At 37.6% G+C, this 20,438-nt stretch overlaps 1 protein-coding gene across 1 annotated transcript in view; it reads right to left on the bottom strand.

Moving 5' to 3' along the window:
* Positions 1-6,877: 6,877 nt before the first annotated feature.
* The window catches only part of LOC104533781 (serine/threonine-protein kinase 32B-like), a 34,424-nt gene continuing 20,863 nt past the window's right edge, over positions 6,878-20,438 (bottom strand). The window contains exons 3-7 of the mRNA XM_010180359.1: positions 17,738-17,841; positions 13,379-13,495; positions 12,261-12,386; positions 7,721-7,852; positions 6,878-6,946 (exon numbers count right to left, since the gene is read on the bottom strand). Of these exons, the coding sequence (XP_010178661.1) occupies positions 6,878-6,946; positions 7,721-7,852; positions 12,261-12,386; positions 13,379-13,495; positions 17,738-17,841 (548 nt within the window). The remainder of the gene's footprint in view (positions 6,947-7,720; positions 7,853-12,260; positions 12,387-13,378; positions 13,496-17,737; positions 17,842-20,438) is intronic.

Here is a 20,438-nt window from a genome sequence, read left to right as displayed (position 1 = left end):
GAGCGATTCTGTGTGTGTGTGATTCTGTGTGACCAAGCAGCAGTTATTAGTGCCCAAAAACAAGCTAGGTTCAATCATGTTCAGAAAGACATCATTCTAATTAGATGAGATTACTGAAGCGATCTCCAAAAGCAGATATATCCATTACAAAAGGGATGAGAAAGAGGTCAGTGAAGAGCAGTGCGACCACTTGAAATGCTCAGAAAGAGATGGATTTAAACTGAATTAAGGTCAGCAGAAGTGGCAAGAAAAGAAAAGCTGTGCTGTAAGCCCTGTCCAGAAAACATTCAGATATTATGGGGATTATGATAATATAAATATCTCCAGAGACACTAAGTGACTTAAAATATCTATTAAGAAACGTACATTCAATGAGGTATACTGCAAATCATTATGAATATTCAATTCCAATCAAACTGAAATGAAAGAAAGCACTCAGGCACTCTGGATGTGAATCTGAAATGACAATTGAAAGGAAAGGAACTACAAAGACTGAGATAATAAATTTGATCTTATAAAAATGCCGAGAATAATAAGTTTTTCACCTATGATATGGGAAAAATCAGACAACGTGGTTTTAACCATCTTAATATGCTCCTTCTACCTTTGCTGTTTATTCTGGGAAGAGAGAGCTTTCTGTTCATCTAGAGCTGTTCAGTACCTTTTAGGAAAGAACTATGTATGGCCAAGCTGTAGGAATTACAGCAGGAAAAGAGAGAAAAATGTGCAGCATCCATCTGAGTACTTCAATTTTTGGCAGAATTTTTCAGCGTGGTTGCATTGAACAAGTATTGAGAAGCAAAATAAGGTGTACCAGTAGCTTTGAAAAGGGGCAAGCCTGTTCATATCAGTGGGGGCTAGAGAGCTGAACACCATAGCAATACCATTGCAGGATTTAGTATTAAGTAAAAACTCTCCAAATTCAATATGAGTAAGTTTTTGAAAGTGTCCGCTAGAATTATTAAAATTAAGGATATTTCGTTCTTCCCTCCAGCCCATGTATTAAACAAGCTCTGCAGAATTCTAACTCATTTTCACACACATTATAATGATGACATACATATTCTGCTAGGTAAACTGTGGCTGTAAGATTTTACTTTCATTAGCAGGCTTTTGACAGCAAGTTTGTGAAGCATCTAACTGAAGAATTATTCTGCCTGAGGAGCAGATATTTCCTTGTTTTCTCCTCTGTCCTTTCCTCACCTCTTTAATCTTAAAAACATCTTTCAGAGACAGGAAATGGCTCAGGAACCATAAAGAGTGAGAAATGTAATTCCACTACAAGCAAATATTGAATCTTATTTCTTCATTTTTGGCTATTGCGGGTTTTGGACATTCATAAACAGATGTAGGTGCACATGAAGATTGATTTAATGATAAGGACACAAAAATAGCAAAATAATCTGTGCTCAGCTTTTTAATAAAGCTACAAACATACAGTGTGTCTTTATCTGTACAATCTTTCCTTCGTCCCCAGAGAAATTGAAAATACAGCCTACAGCTTCTAAATAAGTTCAGCTTCATGAAAAATTGCTGGCAAGTCTATAGAAATATACATTCAGATACTGCAAAACATTTTGAGCTGCATTTCTAGATGTAATAAAACCTCTATCCATAGAAATAGATCTGAAAACAGAAAAAAATAATTTGTCAGCAAAAAATGCCAAACTACTCCCTGAAAACAACTTCAGATCATACTCTCCAATTAAAACCCAGTGTGTGGACAATTTTTAGATCAGAGTTTATTTAGTTTACATGTTCAAAACTACTTAAGAGATTTTACTTACACTCTTAAGAATAGAAAACATTTCCTGCACCACATTCAAACTTGGATTGTAAAAGGATTTTGCTATTTTATTTTACTTTGGATCAGGACAGTGTGTACCCCTCTCTTAAAGGTACTGGAAGATAATATCAGTGTGGACACATGACATACACCCATGCCATGGCAAAAGACACACTTGTATTTTAATTTGTAATACTGAAATTCTGATGTTAGTAAGAGTAAAGCCATCTAGCGACCCTTCTGCCACTTGGTTATCTGCAGCACTGGCAAAAATAAAATCAAGATGAAATCTACTTACAGTGTAAGGGATTTCATTCTGAATGCTTTATGTTTTCCTGCACAAATGAAGGTATTAAGCTACCCCTTCAGAACAGCTTAGCCATTTTACATTAAGTAGAAAGTAACTTCAACCCATGAATGTTGCACAACCCTAAAGCTGCCCTTGGTCTGCTGTTCCACCATTTGGAGTTGTACATGAGTGTTCAAAGAGGAAATTACATTGGGTGTGGAGGGTGAACATGGCTCAGTTTCAGTTTTCCATCATCCTTTTATTAGAAGAAAAGGTATATCACAGGAATGAATGTTGGATCACAGGAATACTTTAGAATATTCAGTGCCCATTTTGCATACATGAGAGCAGATTTCATAACAGAAGATGCTGCGTGATCAGGAGTGTGCAAGTAAAGATATACACACCTAACTTTTGTTACCTGCTGCTGATAACCACTGACTACACATTTATTTGTCCAGGAAGTCCTGTATAGTTAAATCCAATATATAAAGAAAACAGCTAATATCATGGCTTCAAGTTTTACTTTCCTTATTCCTATTTTAACAAAACACATTTGCTATGTCATTCTGCAGTGTATGTTTGTGCTCTCTAGCTGTATAAAATGTCCTATTTGTATTTAATTCTTCAAATCTTTCATTCTATCTTGTAACTGTTCAAAGCATAGATATCAGTGACATAGTTAAACTGTAGTCCAACCTAATAAATTATGTTTTAGGACAATGTAAGCCCTACCAAGAAGGTATGTTGTCTGAATGCTGCTGGCAAAGCCATCTGGAAAAACATCAGCATTTTTAACTGTACCTACTCATTTGAAAGCCTGGCTTAGCTAAAATTTACTCTGTCTTCCTTGTACACTCATGCTGCTTAAAAGTTTCCTATAAATGCCAGTTTCTAATTACTTAATTGCAGAAAGCAATAGAAAAGTGAAAATGTGCACATTCTGTCTTTGCTCGCATTAACTTACATTATTCAGTTACTTCACTCAATCTCTTGAATTAATTTTAATTTTTTTCTCTACCTTCTCCCACACCCTTAACTGCAATCTAAGTGTCCCTGATAGTCTCCTGAGCTTCTTGAAAAGAAAAAAATACTACATATGTTGAGATTTGCAGTATCTGTTTCAGGATGAAAAGACAGAAAGTGAAAAAGAGACACAGCCTATAAGTATCAGCAAGACATTCAATTAAAACAGATTCTGCTTTTCATAGCAGATATTTTACAAGTACTGCATTGCAAGATGTTGTGGAACTGGGAAGGTTAACATCATACTCTAACTACACATTATTACGTGAATTTATGTAGCTCTGTTAGAAACATCTGAAATTTTTCCTTGAAACCTTTTGGTTTGTGGATTCTCATCTTTTCCTTTGAAAGATTTTTTTTGATTCACACTTTCTTAGGATTTATGTAGTGTTCTGTGCCTCTGAAATAAGCTGAGCAGAAAGCTTAAATCACCATAAAATATAGGGGTTTTGTAGCTGAATATAACAGAATCATAGAATCGGTCAGGTTGGAAAAGACTTTTAAGACCACTGCCAAGTCCACCACTAAACCATGCCCTCAAGTGCCTACATGTCTTATAAATACCTCCAGGGATGCTGACTCCACCATTTCCGTGGGCAGCCCCTTCCAGTGCTTGATAACCTTTTTGGAGAATATTTTTTTTCCTAATATTGATTCTAAACTTCTCCTGGTGCAACTTGAGGCCATTTTCTCTTGTCCTGTCTCTTGTTACTTGGGAGGAGAGATCTATACCCACCTTTCTACAACCTCCTTTCAGGCAGTTATAGAAAGCGGTAAGGTCTCCCCTGCACCTCCTTTTCTTCGAGCTAAACAACTTCACTTCCCTCAGCTGCTCCTCATAAGGCTTGTGCTCTAGACCCTTCACCAGCTTCATCGGCCTTCTTTGCACACATTCCAGAGTCTCAATGTCTTTCTTGTAGTGAGGGACCCAAAACTGAACACAGTATTCAAGATGCAGCCTCACCAGTGCTGAGTACAGCGGAATGATCGCTTCCTGAGTCCTGCGGGCCACACTATTTCTGATACAAGCCAGGATGCCATTGGCCTTCTTGGCCACCTGTGCAAGCTACTGGCTCATGTTCAGCAGCTGTCAACCAGCACCCCCAGGTCCTTTTCTGCCTGGCAGCTTTTTAGCTACTCCTCCCCAAGCCTGCAGCATTGCATGGGGTTGTTGTGACCCAAGTGCAGGACTCAGCACTTGGTCTTGTCAAACCTCACACAATTGGCCTTGGTCTATTGATCCAGTCTGCCCAGGTTCCTCTGTAGAGTCTTCCTACCCTCAACCACATCAACACTCGTGCCCAACTTGGTATTGCCTGCAAACTACTGAGGGTACACTTTATCCCCTCATCCAGATCATTGATAAAGGTATAAAACAGAACTGGTCCCAGTACTGACCTCTGTGGAACATGACTTCTGACTAGCCTCCAACTGCATTTAACTACATTCACCATATTCTTTGGGCCCAGCCATCCAGCCAGTTTTTTACTCAGTGAAGAGTATGCTCATCCAAGCCATGAGCAGCCAGTTTCTCTAGAAGTATGCTGTGGAAATGGTGCCAAAGGCTTTACTAAAGTCTAGGTAGATGATATCCACAGCCTTTCCCCCCTTCACTAAGTGGGTCACCTTGTCATAGAAGGAGATCAGGTTACTCAAGCAGGACCTGGCCTTCCTGAACCCATGCTGACTAGGCCTGGTGGCCAGGTTGTCCTGTATGTGATGGCACACATCTGATCTGCTCCATAACCTACCCTGGCACCAAAGTCAGACTGACAGGCCTGTAGTTCCCCTGATCCTCTTTCTGGCCCTTCTTGTAGATGGGTATTACATTTGCTAACTTCCAGTCAACTGGGACCCCACTGTTCAGCCAGGACTGCTGATAAATGATTGAAAGTGGCTAGGCAAGCCCTTCCAACAGCTTCCCCAGTACCCTTGGGTGGATCCCATCCAGCTCAAAAGACTTGTGTGTGTCTAAGTGGTGTGGCAGGTCACTAATCATTTCCCCTTGGATTATAGGTACTTCATTCTGCTTCCTGTTTGGTTGTGGTCTGGCTTTAGACAATGCACGTCTGCTGTAAGTCTATACTAATTTTTTTTCCTCTACCTTGTCAAAACCAATCAAACAATGACCAAAACACATGCTGTTCTGAATAAAGTACGTGTATTTTATCTTTTGCTTCTATTTTACTTGTACTCCATTCAGATTTCTCTTTGATCTCTCATCAGACTCTCAGAGTCCTTTATAGCTTGTGTTGTTACTGTAGTTGTGTGATATGAAAAAAATGTTCTATGCATTGCTCAAAATAGATTTTTAAATTCTATTTTTTATGACAGTAAAAATAGCGTCAAAAGAAATTTTTCAATACTAGTGAAAACACACAATGGGATTTTGAAAGTGTTTTACAAAATCTAGTATTTTATTTTAACTTTTAATTGCTGTATATTGGGTTTCCTTGATATATGATTCTGGAATGGGTGAGAGGGTCATATATGGAAATGAACTAATTATATTAACAACTTCTTGGACATACATTAAATTGATTTATCAATGTAAACTTTTTCTAAACCTGTTATTACAATCCTAAGAATTTCAATTTTTTGGGGTTAATAAAACTAAAAAGTTCAGGCACTCCCTAGTTCACCAATACCAGAATTGATTCAGAGAAGCTCACTAAGTTTCTTCTGAAAACTTCTTATGAGATGACTTGGTCTGTTTTTTCTTGCTTAAGGCTCTTACATAAACTTAGTGCTCTTTTGTGCTAGAGATCATGCAAAATAACATAAAGTATCTGTCAGACCTTTCTTTTCTTTGAAGTCCTCACTGTAGTTTATGTGAGCAGTCAGAATTGGGCATAGGCATGTCTCATAGATCATAACAGAAAAATGGGGTTATCCATGGCATAATCTCCTTCATGACATTATGCCACATGTGCAAAGTTCACAATCCCTTTCCCACTTTTAATTACAGAGGACAGTAATTACCTGCATTGTAAGCAAGTAAGTAATATAGTCAAAACTTTTATATTAATTTCTAAAATTTCACAGCTCCATTAGAAAGGCTTGCAGATGTAATTAGGTCAAATAAAACCACTGAATATACTTGGATGAAATGCGATAATTTGACTCAAGACACAAACAGCTCCCCTGTTATGAGCTATATCCATTAATACAAATGGGTCCATAGTGGCTGCAACTCAAACACCATAACCTATGTGAAATGCAGTGTATTAATTGAACCAGAAAGATTATTTACATCCTTGGGATTCACACTTCTGTTTCTACTGATTCTGGTTGATGCTTAGACTATGAAGCAGTTCATGTCTGATTCATGTCTGATATAGTTTTAATACACAGCTCTGTTGAAATACCTAATTTCAAAATAAACTTTTTAATGGTAGTTAAGTATGAATAGTTTTCAAGTCAGAACAGTGCAGTTCATATCATTAAAATTTCACGAGTTATCACTTCCTTTGGTTTTGAGTTGTGAAAAAGCAGTCCCTTTTATTGTATTCCTTTGCTTAATTACTAAGAGTTTCTCTGGAGACTGTCAGTGACATTTATCTTATCTCTCTAACATACTTTCACCACAAGCACTTCTTCTTGTTTTCAGAGATGGAAGAACTACAAAATCAACACACCAGAGACTGTAAGAGGAAGAAATCAATGGAAATCCAGCATTTTAGCCCCTGCTGCTGTGATCATTAATCGCTTTTCCTTACACTGGGAGAAAAAATTAATTTCAGTAGTGAATGCTAAACAGGCAGTAAGAAATACACTTACTTCTCTCTGTTGAATATGATGAATTCTTTCCTAACAGTTTCCAAGCACTGCTGCAGGTGTACGTTCTTTAAAAAATAGCATGAATAGGTTGATTAATAAAGATGGAAAATCATAGACGAAAGTCACAACAACAGAAATGATACTGAACAAAAAGCCTTATGAATGAATACTATCAAAAGACATTTTAAAGACTCTTCAGAAGTGGGCTATGGTAGCACACTCAATCTTTCTTTTGGAAGATGTTCCCCACAAAGAATTCCTGAGGATTTTTATGTCTGATAGCTCTAAGAAAAAAAGTTTGGATGAGCATTCAGAGCCATTAGGAGTAGCAGCACAGTTTATAAAACCTCACTAAAATGAAAATTCAAGTCTGAAAAATCATTATTTCTTAATTTTCTCAGAAAGTTCAACTGTTTATAGAGTGTGTCTTTTATGTGAGACACATTAGTCAAGACTGCAAGAAACAGCTTTAAAACAGTTATAAATAACAAGCTTTTCACTGCATACTTTTCGTTTTTGGTACTAGCAATGGATAAATACTCATAACTATCTGTCCATGTGTGGGAAGTGCATTTGTCAACTGACAACACTTTTTCATACTTTAAATGAGCATTTGTGAGGATCTTAAAAATGATTACAACTTAAATACACTGTTATTATTTGACTGAAATAAATGGTTGCTTTTCATCTTAATTTGAAGATTATTTATGCTGTGTATAAAATGACAGGCGTAGAGGTTGAGTCTATTTTCAGAGATGATAAAACTGAACTTAACTGAGTTTGTCTACTAAAGAGTGTAAATGAAATGCCACTGACTGCAACCACAATTCCCAGCTTACCAGTGGGCAGGTTTCCTTAGCTCCATCTTTGGATTTGTTTTTGGCAAGTCGTTTTTTCTTTTTATGGAGAGGCTTGGACTCTAAAATCATTTCTTCAAGTTCAAATGTAGGATCACAGTTCAGTCTTCCTTTCTGGTACAAAAGGATTCAAAGTTACTCTTTGAAGCATCATTGTGGTTTTTCAGTTTGCCTGACAAACATTACTAGCATTAATAAAGATACAGCTTCCCAACCATATCTGTAAAATGAAAACTGTCTTTTTAGGCCTAGAATAATGCTTGAAGTTTAAATAAGGGAGGTAAGATAAAAATCATATTATAAAGCAATTACAAATTCCTAGTTATATACAGACGTACTCCTCGAGTGACTACAATTATGTCACCCCAATGAGAGATTAATCTGGCCCAGAGTCTTCATCAGAATATTGGTTAGTGCTGTAGAACACAAGTGGCAACTGTAATAGTGCAGGAGGAGTGTAGAGTACCTCTAAGACATAACTCATTAAAATCTGATTTTCTGAAGAACTGCAGGTGGGTTCAGTTACCTAGCTCCTGTCCATGATAACAAAGGAAGGAGTAGAAGCCTTTTTTGGTTAGTAGCATTTATGTCAAAATATTGTTCATAGAATCATAGAATACCAGGTTGTAAGGGACCTCAAGGAATATCTGCTCCAATCTTTCTTGGCAAAAGCACAGTCTAGACAAGATGGTCCAGCACTCAGTCCAGCTGAATCTTAAAAGTGTTTTATGATGGGGAATCTACCACTTGGTGACAAGGTCTCCCCTAAGCCTTCTTTTCTCAAGCCTGAGCAAACCTCATTCTCTTAACCTTTCCTCATATGGCAGGCTTCCCAGTTTTTTGATCATCTTTGTGGCCCTTCTCTGGACCCTCTCCAGCCTGTCCACATCTTTTTTGCATAGTGGGGACCAAAACTAAGCACAGTATTCCAGATGTGGCCTGACCAGTACTGAGTTGAGAGGGATAACGAATTCTGTATCTCTGCTGGTGATGCCCTTGTTGATGCAACCCAGTATCCTGTTGGCTTTTTTTGCTGCAGCAGTACACTGTTCACTCATATTGAGCTTGTTGTCAACCAGGACCCCCAGCTTCATTTCCACAGAGCTGCTCCCTAGTCAGGTAGATCCCAACCTATGCTGCACTCCTGAATTATGTTTTCCCAGGTGCAAGGCCTTACACTTGTCCTTGTTGAACCTCATAAGGTTCTTGTTAGCCCACTCTTCCAGCCTATCCAGACCTATCCAGGTCTTCCTGCAGGGTGGCTCTCCGTTCTGAAGTGTCCACTTCCCCACTCAGTTTGATATCATCAGCAAACTTCATCAGGGTACGCTTGATCCCATCATCCAAATCACTTATGAAGACATTAAACAGCATTGGGCCCAATATCCCTGGGGGATCCAACTTGTGACAGGCTGACAGTTTGAAAAGGAGCTATTTACCACCACCCTCTGCGGTGGCTTGTCAGCCAGTTCCCTACCCATGGCACAGATCACCTGTCTAGACCATAATGCATCAGTTTCTCTAGGAAGGGGCTGTGGAAAACCATACTAAAACTCTTGGAGAAATCCAGACATACAAGGTCTGCTGCTCGCCCTACATCAGCCAAGCTCATTACTTTGTTGTAGAAGGAGATCAGGTTTGTCAAGCGTGATTAGTCCTTGGTGGATCTGTGTTGGCTTTTTCCCAATCACATGCTTCATTCCAAACCATTATACTTTTTCTTTTCTATCCAGTCTATTATGCTTTTTCTTACCCTTTACTTACGTTACTTGAATATTCTGGATTCTCCATTTTTATGTTAATTTGTGATGCTTGAACCAAATCTGACGGTTCTTCCTTCATTGTATCGTCAAGTCTTTTTAAAGCAGAATGACTGTAAACACCACATCTACACAGTCATTTCCTTCCTTGATTTTTTTCAGATTCTTCCTTAGTTATTTTCATGTTCCTGATTCTTTCAGATCTTTTCAGCATAAAGTTTACAGGAGCATAGCTTATGCCCTGGTTTGTTTTGTTGGTTTTGGTTTTTGTTTGTTTATTTGTTATTTTTTTTTAAATTCTATTCATTAGTGCAGTAAAGCCATCTCATGACAATATTTGGGAAGAATTCTTCCTCTCCTATGTAGGGATAAAAGCTAGTGTATGGCCAGAAAATCTATGGTTTGGATTAACCCAATGAATTTTTGAAAAGGCATGACTTGGCATCCTAATTACTGAATCAGTCTTTTGCTGCTCCTGTGATCAAAACACTATGGATCCCTTTCTTCTCCTCATTCTCTCAAAGTGTTTTTAAAAAATTTGCAAATAATTTGGATTGTGTGTTGGAAGATCTTAAAAGCAGCCTGTTCTGAGAGATCAATCAAGCCATTGTCACCATCAAGGTGGAAGTACTAAGTCGCATATAAATGGAAGACACTAAGCAGTAAAACCACATCAGAAACCATTTATATATCTTGTGGTGTCCTGCAGTGAAACATTTGATTTAGAGATCATGCCATCATTTTTATTCCTAGTGAAGTCTATATATTCAAAGTATAATAGTATGTTCTCTCGTGCATTTTCCTCTGATGCCTTATCCAGTCAGATTTAGCAAAATTTATTTGGCTGTTTTTTTTTTCAAGTAACAGAGGTTTATAACTTATACTTACTTACAAATAAAGAATTATACATTTGACCAATATCAGTTCCTTTCTTGAGCATGTACAGTTCAAAGATGTATTTAAGCACTTGACAAATACATCACTTTTATTCTGAAGTTTTAAAAATTCTGAAGTTTTAAAAATGAAAGCAAATTACATTTAAATAATTTCTTGCTTTCTCTATCAAATATTTAACAATACAGAAAAACTACTAACAGTTTACAACTCCAAGCTAAATATGAAAAGCTAGCTAAATGATGGAAAAACATAAGTGTTAGTTAAAAAAGAATGATGTTTATGGAATCAAACTACACAGGCAGATATTAAATGACAAGACCTTCCTACCACAGGCCTCCCGCATGCCTCTCAGATCACAGTGCACATTGGTCCCAATTCACCTTCTCATCAAAGCCTGAAAACCAATAAATATTTTGTTGTGTGGCCCCAGTTAATCAGTGAAGTTTTTGCTGGTGCTCTCAGAAAGCAGCTCTAACTTAACAAAAAAAAAGAGGAAAAGAACAAAAGCAAACTCCATTGATCTTGTAGATGCATGCCACCAGGAGAATGGAGTTGATAGTCCATGAAGCCAGGGAGCAGCTTTGTTCTGCAGTGCTTTTCTTAGGGTAGCAACCTGAAAGAGCGAAGGGGGCCTGGCATGGCATGGCAGTCATTTCAGTGGCAGGGAAGTTGAGTAAGAGGGAATGGCTCCTGGCCTTGGTTTGGTAGATATGACATTCACCTCTCAAGCTTTCAGCTTGTCTCGCTATTGAGCTACAATGTGAAAAGAAGGAATTTCATCCCCTGGGAACATTGCTCTGAAGTGGTTAAGAGGAAGCTGCCTTTCTCTTCACCTTTTGATCTAGTTACCTGCCATATTCCTGGTCTTTCCCCAAGCTCCCTGAGAAAGGCCCTGCTTGCTCACCAGTAGCTTTCTTCTCCTGCAGAATAATGCCTCCAAAAAGACTCTGGTCTGGTGCCAGGAGCCCAGCAAACACTGCCAGCACTCTTCGCAACCCACCTGGCTGCCTTTGCTCTGTTAGGCAATGTCCTCTCACCCTCAGCTTCCTCATGTCCTCAGCATGGACAGATACTGTCCCCATCAGATTTAGCAAGAACTCTAATGTGCACCTGGATGAGGACAGGGTCTAGGTTTTACTCTTTCTCAACTTTATTTACAGTTGCATTAAAAAAAAAAACAAAAACAAATCTTGATATGCTACAAAAGTATTGTTTGGAGAAGAATTATAGTGCATTATGGCTGAACAAAGTGAAGCATGTTAACACCACAGCCATTGCTTTTTATTCGTGGCCCTCAAATGTATTCAACTTAGAAATGATCAAAATGAAAATATTCAGAAAATACCAGCAAAATGGAACCACAGTAAAAAAGAAACTTGCAGATTCCCTCACAGAATCTGAATGTTTTTGTGTAGGAAACTGTCACAAAGGAAATAGGTCAATCTTTTGGAACAGTATTTTTTAAGGAAAAAAGGAACAGAACACTGGGATGTTAAAAAGTTTTGCAAATATTATTCAGATGCCTAACTTTCACAGTGGTAACAGTCTTCTTGGTATTCTTTGGCTCAGAGTAAACTCTGACAATCATTTGCTCTAACAGCTGAACTGCAAAGTCTGGAAAACGTTTTTTTTATTTGAAAGGGAACAAAAAGTGAACCAAGGTTAATTAGTTTTTGTTGTGATCTAATGAAATGGGCCAAATCTTCCCTTAGCTGTGACTGAGTAAATGAAAGCAGAATCCAAAGTAAAGCTTCTGTGAGAAGTAAATCACTGAAGAGCAATAAATGCAAGTGTAAACAAGTAAAACAGCAGTGATAATTAACGCCAGAATTTGCAAGCACAGTTCACCTGGAGTATCAACTTACGTTAGGAACAAAGCCTGGGGTCACAGCTTTCTCTAGAACAGCATCCCAGTTGACATCAGCTAGGTATGGAGAGCTTTGAATGTCTGCAAGGCTTGAAAGACGGCACTCTGGGTCCTTAGTGAGGAGCTGTGATCAAGCACAAGGCATTTTCTAAGGGACCGGATCCCACATAAAAGAGTAAACATTTCACACACATAAATTTTATGATACACAATGTTGAGTAAGAAAAGAGCTAGGGAATATTTTAACAGCTCCTAGAAGTCCCAGTCTAAAAAAAAATAAAAGTAATAGCTCACAGGATATGAATATAATTTATTTGCCACAAGATAGCTGTTGCAGGCATGAAGTATATTAGTGTATTAGTATAGTATAGTAAGAAGTGTATTAGTAACAGAAGTCTGTTTACAAATACACAACAGTCCAAATGACATGAAACATCACAGTTCAATGCCATCCAACAACCTGTATTTTTTCTTTAATTCATTGGAATCTACAGTTACACTGTGCATCCTGGCAGCAATTAAAATTAACCACCCCATTACTCTATCTATCAAAAATATATTGGTCATTGCTGCAAAAGAAATTTATCTGCTATTGCTCTATTCACACACCCACAAACATTTACTGCTCAAATATCAGTACTAATGATCTAAAAAGAGACAGATGATTCTATGGCCAGAAAATGAAACCAAACAAAATCCTGTGATTTTAGGGAAAAGGCAAGTTCCAGGGCCATGATACATTCAGAAAGAACTCCTTCTTGTAGCTTAGTGACATTTACAGCAAAGTGACTTGACTTTTGTTGTTGCAACTATAGCAACATGGGATAGGGAGAGATAAAGCCCTTTTCATTTTTGAGCTCCCTGGCTGGAAACTGGCAGAAATTCAGAGAGCAGGATGGTCCTTCCTTCCCTTTCCCCATGCACGACCAGGGCTAGAGAGAATGGGGCCAGGGCAGTGTGGGAATTGATTCTCAGAGTTGTGCTATCAGTAGTAAGTCAGTTTTAAAATAACAAAAATATTAGATTTCTACTTCTTTGAGGTCATGAAAAACCCAACTCTAAGCCTAAGAATAGTCCAGCTTCTCAAGAGAAGCACAGAAGCTTGTGCTTTCTTACCTTTTTCAATAGTCCTATCATCCCCTTGCACCACGCAGATGAGTAGTGAACTCTTTCTATCTTGAACATGTTGAGTATCTCATCAATGGGGGTGGTTGAGTGAATTTCATAAGGCCTCTGTGGCAATGTTAAATCAATATCAAATCAGCAAGAATGGATAAAAGAGTACAGATAATTCACATTTTCCAAAGCTCAGTATTGTTTGTACTGGAAATATTGAAAACATCAAAATATCATATAACAATTTTCAGGCTAATCTTTCTTTTTGTGTGTGCTTTTCTTTGGTTATAATGAATGTAATTACTCATAGATACATTCCCTCTGCAAATTTTTTTTTCAGGAAAAGAAGCATCAGTTCAAACGAGATGGCTGAGTAATTTTGTTCCTGGGGCATTCTATGTGCCATGTGGATTATTTACTTGTATTTTTAACTTGTAGTACTAGAATGTTCTTGTGATCAAAATGACAAAATGGAAAAGTGGTGGCTGAAGGGAGCTTTGTCAACCTGATTTTACTGAGTAGTAAATAGAAAAATTAAAAACTGCTTACAAAAATCCATGTAGGAACCACAGTAAAAATGGAGACTCCAAATCCCAATCCTTCTCCTTTGCTTTTTCTGAAATCTAAAATTAAGTCATTATAAAGTTCTATGGTTTATATGAACCTCCTGTCCTGTGTTTGCAGTGTCTAAATTCTTTTACAGGTGAAGAGAAACACCAGGCTTCACAATGCTTTGTTCATGAAGTTTACTGTGATTTATCTCTTACTAAATGTAACATTTGGAAATTATATTACTGTATTTAAATTTATATTCTTATTAGTTGCTGTGCACATATTTTTTAAAGAATCGTATTTGTGAAGCAAGTTGTTGATGTATTTTTTTTAGAAAAGGATAGAGTGTGGATTGCTTGTGAATTAAGTTGTACCCAGCAGGTGACAAATAAATGCTATGTGATGTGAGATAAATGCCGTCATAGCAGCAATGTGCAAGTTGATGCATACAATTCATACACAACAGAGAGTTACCTTCTTATCCAACATCCTCAATAGCAAAGGACAGACACACATTGCCTTCAATAAAAACTAAATCATCCCTTGATATTTGCTAGCATGTACTGGTATGAGATAATAATTTTAAAATATTTCTGGGTGTTAGTTAACTAATTTGATAGTGAATTAGAGCCACTCCTTGTAAAGACCCAGAAAATATTCTTATTTTGAGATGATTCATGCGTATGTTTAACTTCAAACACATGTATGAAATCAAGTCCATACCAAGGTACTAGGATGTTCTAAAAATAAATCCAAGCATTACTTAAATCTTTTTGCTTTGCTTTGCTTTGTTTTGCTTTGATTCATTCAGTCAGTCTGTTGTCATTTAGTTACATCATGTCCATATGAATTCAACAAGACCTAAATGCATGCCCTGAATACATAATTTTCTTGAATCAGGTACAAAAGTCCCATTTGAAATAGTCTGTCATACGCTTTTCCCTACCTATGGTAATGCTGCCATAAAACAGCTATTAAAAATGAAAGGTTAACATTTTGTCTGTTGTCAAGAAGTAATCTGCTGCTGATTTAGACTTGATATAATGATGTGACCAATATGATTACTGAGCCAGAATGGACACCAATTGTTGGAAATGGTGATTTAGCTCTAAAAGTAGCAACCTTAAGGAATAATGAATCTTTGAGAGAAGTGAAAAATGAGAATAAAAATAAGATTTTCTGTTAGGGATGCTTTTGCTCATTTCTTTTTCCTCACCAGAAAAAGTCCTTAAAAGCTTACTTTATTTTAAAGCTTATTTGCATTCTGCAAAATTACTTGATTTTTTAAATATTTGCGGAGATTTTTAATATCATTCTTAGTTAATTCGAACTATAAATACTCAAATAAATGTCCATTATAATCTTAGTCTTTTGAGGTCCTTCACACTTGTATCTCCCATATTTTCCAGCTATTTAGTCCACCTAAGGTTCAGATCACTTCTGTTCTACTTTGTTAAAACAGGAAAAAAAATATGATTTTTTTTGTTCATGATGCTTTATCAGAATTTGTTGTAAACTGTTCACATCACAATGACAGTCAGAGCCAAAGAATCCCACCTAATACTTCTTTTCTTTACCTTGTCTCTGTTAGGGGCATGGTATATATGGTTTTCATAATATTTTAGCAGTTGTCATAGCTTAGAAACAGGTTGACATGTGTCACAGTTTGCATCATGCAGTTTAATTTCATGGATTTGGTGAAAAGATGAATGTGCAAATCTTCAGAAATTTACTATTTTGGTTTTTTTAAGTTTTTTTAGCAACAGGCTAAGGAGATAAATGTGCCTACAGCATATTGAGAAATGCTAGCGCTACTGTGGACAACCAAAAAAGCCTCTGTCCCTGGGGCTGCCACAGCAGAAGCAGATAGGCCTCACCGAGCACCCACCCCTCTGCTCTCTGGGAATGGGCCTCTCTTCTCATCACTAGACAAGGTGCTGTGGGAGCGAGGAGGAGTAGGGGGCTGCCTGCCCACAGTTTTAGCTTGCAGCTTTGTAGATGCAACCAGCTTCTTAGCAGCCATCTGCATGGTGCTGCTGCGGCAGATGGAGCTTCAAAGCTCATACTTGTTGCAGACAGCAATGTGCCTCGGGTTAATCACATTTCCTGAATCTGCCACTGCTTCTCTTGTCTTTACTCCTGTCAGTTTAGGCCTTATCTAGAGTAGAAAAACTCAGAAATGCAATTCAGGGAAAAAAACCACCTTTTCCTAGTCCATACAAAGATGTGGGCTGCTAAGCCACCCTCTGGCTCGCTTAGTGTGCAAGGGCCATTCTTCAGGAGAAAACAAGCAGCTGGCTTGGTTGACTGAAGCATGGACAGATGGCAAAGCTTTTATTTAAAAAGAAAAATTTTAGTCTCAACTTTGGTTTGTTTGTAGCCAGATAAACTTATTCAGAAAAGACTGTATGGATCTTGGCAAATGGATACCCTTGTATATAATTTTTCATTCATTAAAGTGACTGGGTATCTTTTGTGATTAGTCTTGGTAGTTCAGCTTTTCTTACACAATCATTCGTTGTGCTGCTTTCTTGGAGACTTGCATTGGTGAAAGGGCTGATATAAAACCAGCAGGATGTTCTTTTAATTTATTACATGTGCAGCCAGTACCACCATCTCTGACTAGGGCTGAGAGAATGTATTCTGCTTATCACTGCCAGACCTTAACTGTTCAGGTTACAATTTTCCATCTTGGGAAGAATGTCAGCTTAAAAACTCAGTAATTTTTGAGAATTATGGTAGAGAAAAATTGCAAGGATTTTTTTTAAAAAAAAGATTTTTAGTACTTCCTTGCTTTGAGAGCAGAGACTGAGATTTGGCATGGGAGAGAACTTCGTGTCAGGAGCATGACTTTTGCCAGTTCTATGAAAATACAAAATAAATTGGCCAAGTTGTAGGCCTTTGAAAAACATAGATTCTGGATTGAAGCAATATATAGACACTCTGAAATGTAGTTTTTCACCTAAAAATTGGAATAATATTTGTTCTTTATTTCTACTGTCCTTTGTCTGTCATCCTACATGAAACTGCGAGATCTTTGTGGGATGGATTGTCTCACATTACAAGATGCCTAGGACAGGGTACCAGTACTGTGTTAGTGTCATATGATAACAAACACTCCTTCCTTAAAAATAGTATACTGCATTGCAATAAAAACCACTTTCCAAAATAGGAATTAAAAATAATAAAAAAATCCCAGATGCTTTAGCTATGTCATTATCCTGAAATTGTATCTAAATTACTGTTTTCCATAGGGAATAATAAATATTTAAGCAACTATCTTCAATTCTCTGAACCAAAATGGAAAAGAATTTTCTGTTATCTTCTGTGTTATTTGACCATGTTCAGGAAGATTTTTCATTAAGCTTATTCACATAATTGATTAGATAAGTAACAAGTGCACTGGCAGATAAGCATTTTCTGTAGTTGGGCCAAGCATCTTAGTATATTACATTAGCTCTTTTAAGTTATTAGCCAAGAGAACCAAAGATATAATAAAGTCTGAAGTAAGTCAACTTCTATTTGTAAAAAAGACCATTATTTCCAACTCAGTACTATGGAAAATCCATTCAAACAACACATCTTTTCTTAGCCGAACTTAGGCAAAATTTCATAATGTAATTGAGAGAGAGGTGAAACTTTCCCCAAAATACATTCAGCAGGGAAAGACCCAGGACAGCATTCCTGACCTAAACCACAGCCTCATCCGTTCAAATTTTATCATGAAGGTTGTAGTCAGGGGCACTGCAAACTCTGGCACTTCTACAACTCCATGTGCTAATTAACAACAAAACGCATCATTCTTACCCAACCCCTCAGTAATTCATATGCTGTAATTCCTAGCGACCACCAGTCTACTGGGTACGAGTATCCTGGACCTCCATCCATAAAGGCCTGGAACACTTCCGGAGCTAGAACAATAAATCACATCAAATAAAAAATCATTATATTAATGTTAACAGCTGAAATGTTGACAGCTGAAAAACAAATAAGGATGCAGTTAAGTCAAATTAAATACATTTATAAGTGCAGTATTTCTAGGATGCAGCTTCAGTGCCTTGGTTTGCTGGCAACATGTAACCTTCACTGGTCAGAGTTCTTCAGAAGTCAATAACTTGATAATTAATTCTTACCTGGCCCATTTATGTTTTATGTTATGTCAAAAAAAAAAGAAAAAAGAGAAATAGGAAGGCAATTCCTGAACTGAAGTGTGACTTGAATGTTTAGGGTAATGGAAACATTTTATGGGACAAATATCTGCAAGCACGGTGATTATTCGTGATTGATAGAGGTAAATCTCATCCTTATTCTATGTTTGGATAGAATTAATCAGATGGGTTTTAAAGGTGTTCAACGCAGGAAAATGGTAATTAAATACAAATCCTGACACTGTATGCTGTGAGAAAGTCTGTCACGACTGGAAATAAAAACACTGTCAATAAAGTAATGAATTCCATAAAAATAACTTTCCTGGGGGGAAAAAAGATGATCCAAGGATCCAGTAGGCTAATATCAGCGAGAAAACCATACTAAATAATGCCACTGTGGTTTCTTCAGAAAACCATATATAAATAAGGGAGGATATGAAATGAAAAGCCAGTCATGCTTTTCTAATTATTTCACAGCACAAATCTCAGTACAGTTTGTGAAAACAACGCTTTCCCTGGGGATTTTCTAAACAACACTATCACCAACCGTAACATCATGCTAGACTGCAATTACCATGTGAGCCTCTTCTGGTCACGATACAGAGTCTAATGTACCACATTACCATCTGATTACCACTGCATGGCTCTTTAATGGGCATACTGCAATGAATAATGTAATCTGGTCACACTTCTGACTGGCAGTTTGGGATTTGACTATGTATGGCATTTAAAGAAGCACCTTTAACTAAAGCAAAGGCACTCCTTCCAGAGGAGTTTTTGCAGTTCTTGCATTATGGATGGCAACCTAACAATTCACAACTCCAGACTTGACTTCAGAAAATCGTGAAGAGCTAAAATTAACAAAGTATTTTGATATCCATGAATTAGGCACAGCAAAACCCCAATCAGTAGAATGAAAAGCAATGGATGAATGAAAGTGATCCTATACCCTTTGCCCAGCAGGACCATCTCTAAATACATTCGGTAGGAGAACTGCAGGCACCTAAATAAGCATTTTGCCAGAATATGTATGTTTGGAGAATAGCTGACCAGTGGATCTCTGGTACAGGTAAGCTTGTGCTGTGATCCAGTATGGCATGAATCACCAATGCCATAAAAGCCATCACTCTGAGTTAGCTCTGTCTCACCTCCAGGTAATATAGCTTCACTCGGCAGGCTATATCTTCAGATGTACTTCACATCCTGTTAGCATGCTGCTGGGAATCCCAGTAGGCACAACTTACACATGTGCTGTCTATCACATAGATAGAAGCTAAGAGGGTAGGCAGGATTTTTTGTGTTACTCTACTGGATCAATGCATCTAAATTACGCATCAGGCACCAAAGTCATATTTTGAATATCACCATAGGCACCTCATAGTGAAGGTTTCCTTTATTTAGCCACATTTGTTATGGCTTTTGCCCACTGTGCCTAGATGAAGTATATCTCATTACAGAAAATAGCCTTTGTGGCCTTTTTAGTGAGCTATATAGATATAATATTGGTTTCAGTTTTTCTTTTATAGCTTTAACATTGTAATAATGTGATGGATCATTATCTGATTTCTGTGAGGTAGAAGTGAAAGTACTTTATTGATGTAACCTACAACATTGCCAGAATGGTGCAGCTGTTTTGCTAATTCAGTGACTGAGTTATCCACTTTATTTGCTTGTTCTGAAAGCTTCAAGGTCAACTCAACCCACATTAAGCAGATCAGCAGAAAATACTTTCTTTTGCCCACTGGCTCTGGTGTTTTGAAGCTCTGTTTTCTCACCTTAAGGTGAAGGCATCCGCAGATCAGAAAATAGGCAGTTAGGCTCTGGATTTTTAAAGAATATAGCCCTTTTCACCTACTATAGCAGTACAATTTGCAGTCTGGCTGGACTGCCTCTCTGCAATCAGTCAGCTGCAGTGGAACAGTTGTAAGCACCCACTTTGCAAGGTAAGGGGGGCTGACAGAAGGTGCAATATGATTTACAGTATCCTATGTACAGTTTTTTTCCCAGAGTGAAATCTCAACCTTACAGAAGCCGAAAGACCTTTCCCCAGTTCAGGAAGGCTGTTAAATACCAATCTCACACTAAGCTTGCGTTTAATGTGCCTAAAAGCCTTTTTGAACAGAGACATCAGGTGCAAATGAAGGCCTCTATGCTGTACTGCAGACTTCTGGAGTTTGCCTGCTCATTCAGAAATGTAACGTGATTTTACAGAAAGACAGCAGGTGCCCCAAGTGATGGAGTTAGACAAGCTCTGAAGAATTAGAACTGTGAAATACAGAACATAATTTAGGTTTGCTTTAAGAAATAACTATGTTGGGAGAACCAATTTGAAGTGCAACCTGGCTAGGATAAAAGCAAAT

This window comes from Mesitornis unicolor, unplaced genomic scaffold, assembly GCF_000695765.1.
Source record: "Mesitornis unicolor isolate BGI_N332 unplaced genomic scaffold, ASM69576v1 scaffold3263, whole genome shotgun sequence".
NCBI lineage: Eukaryota > Metazoa > Chordata > Aves > Mesitornithiformes > Mesitornithidae > Mesitornis > Mesitornis unicolor.
The sequence above is the reverse complement of the archived record's forward strand: the minus strand, read 5'-3'. Positions and strand labels throughout refer to the sequence as shown.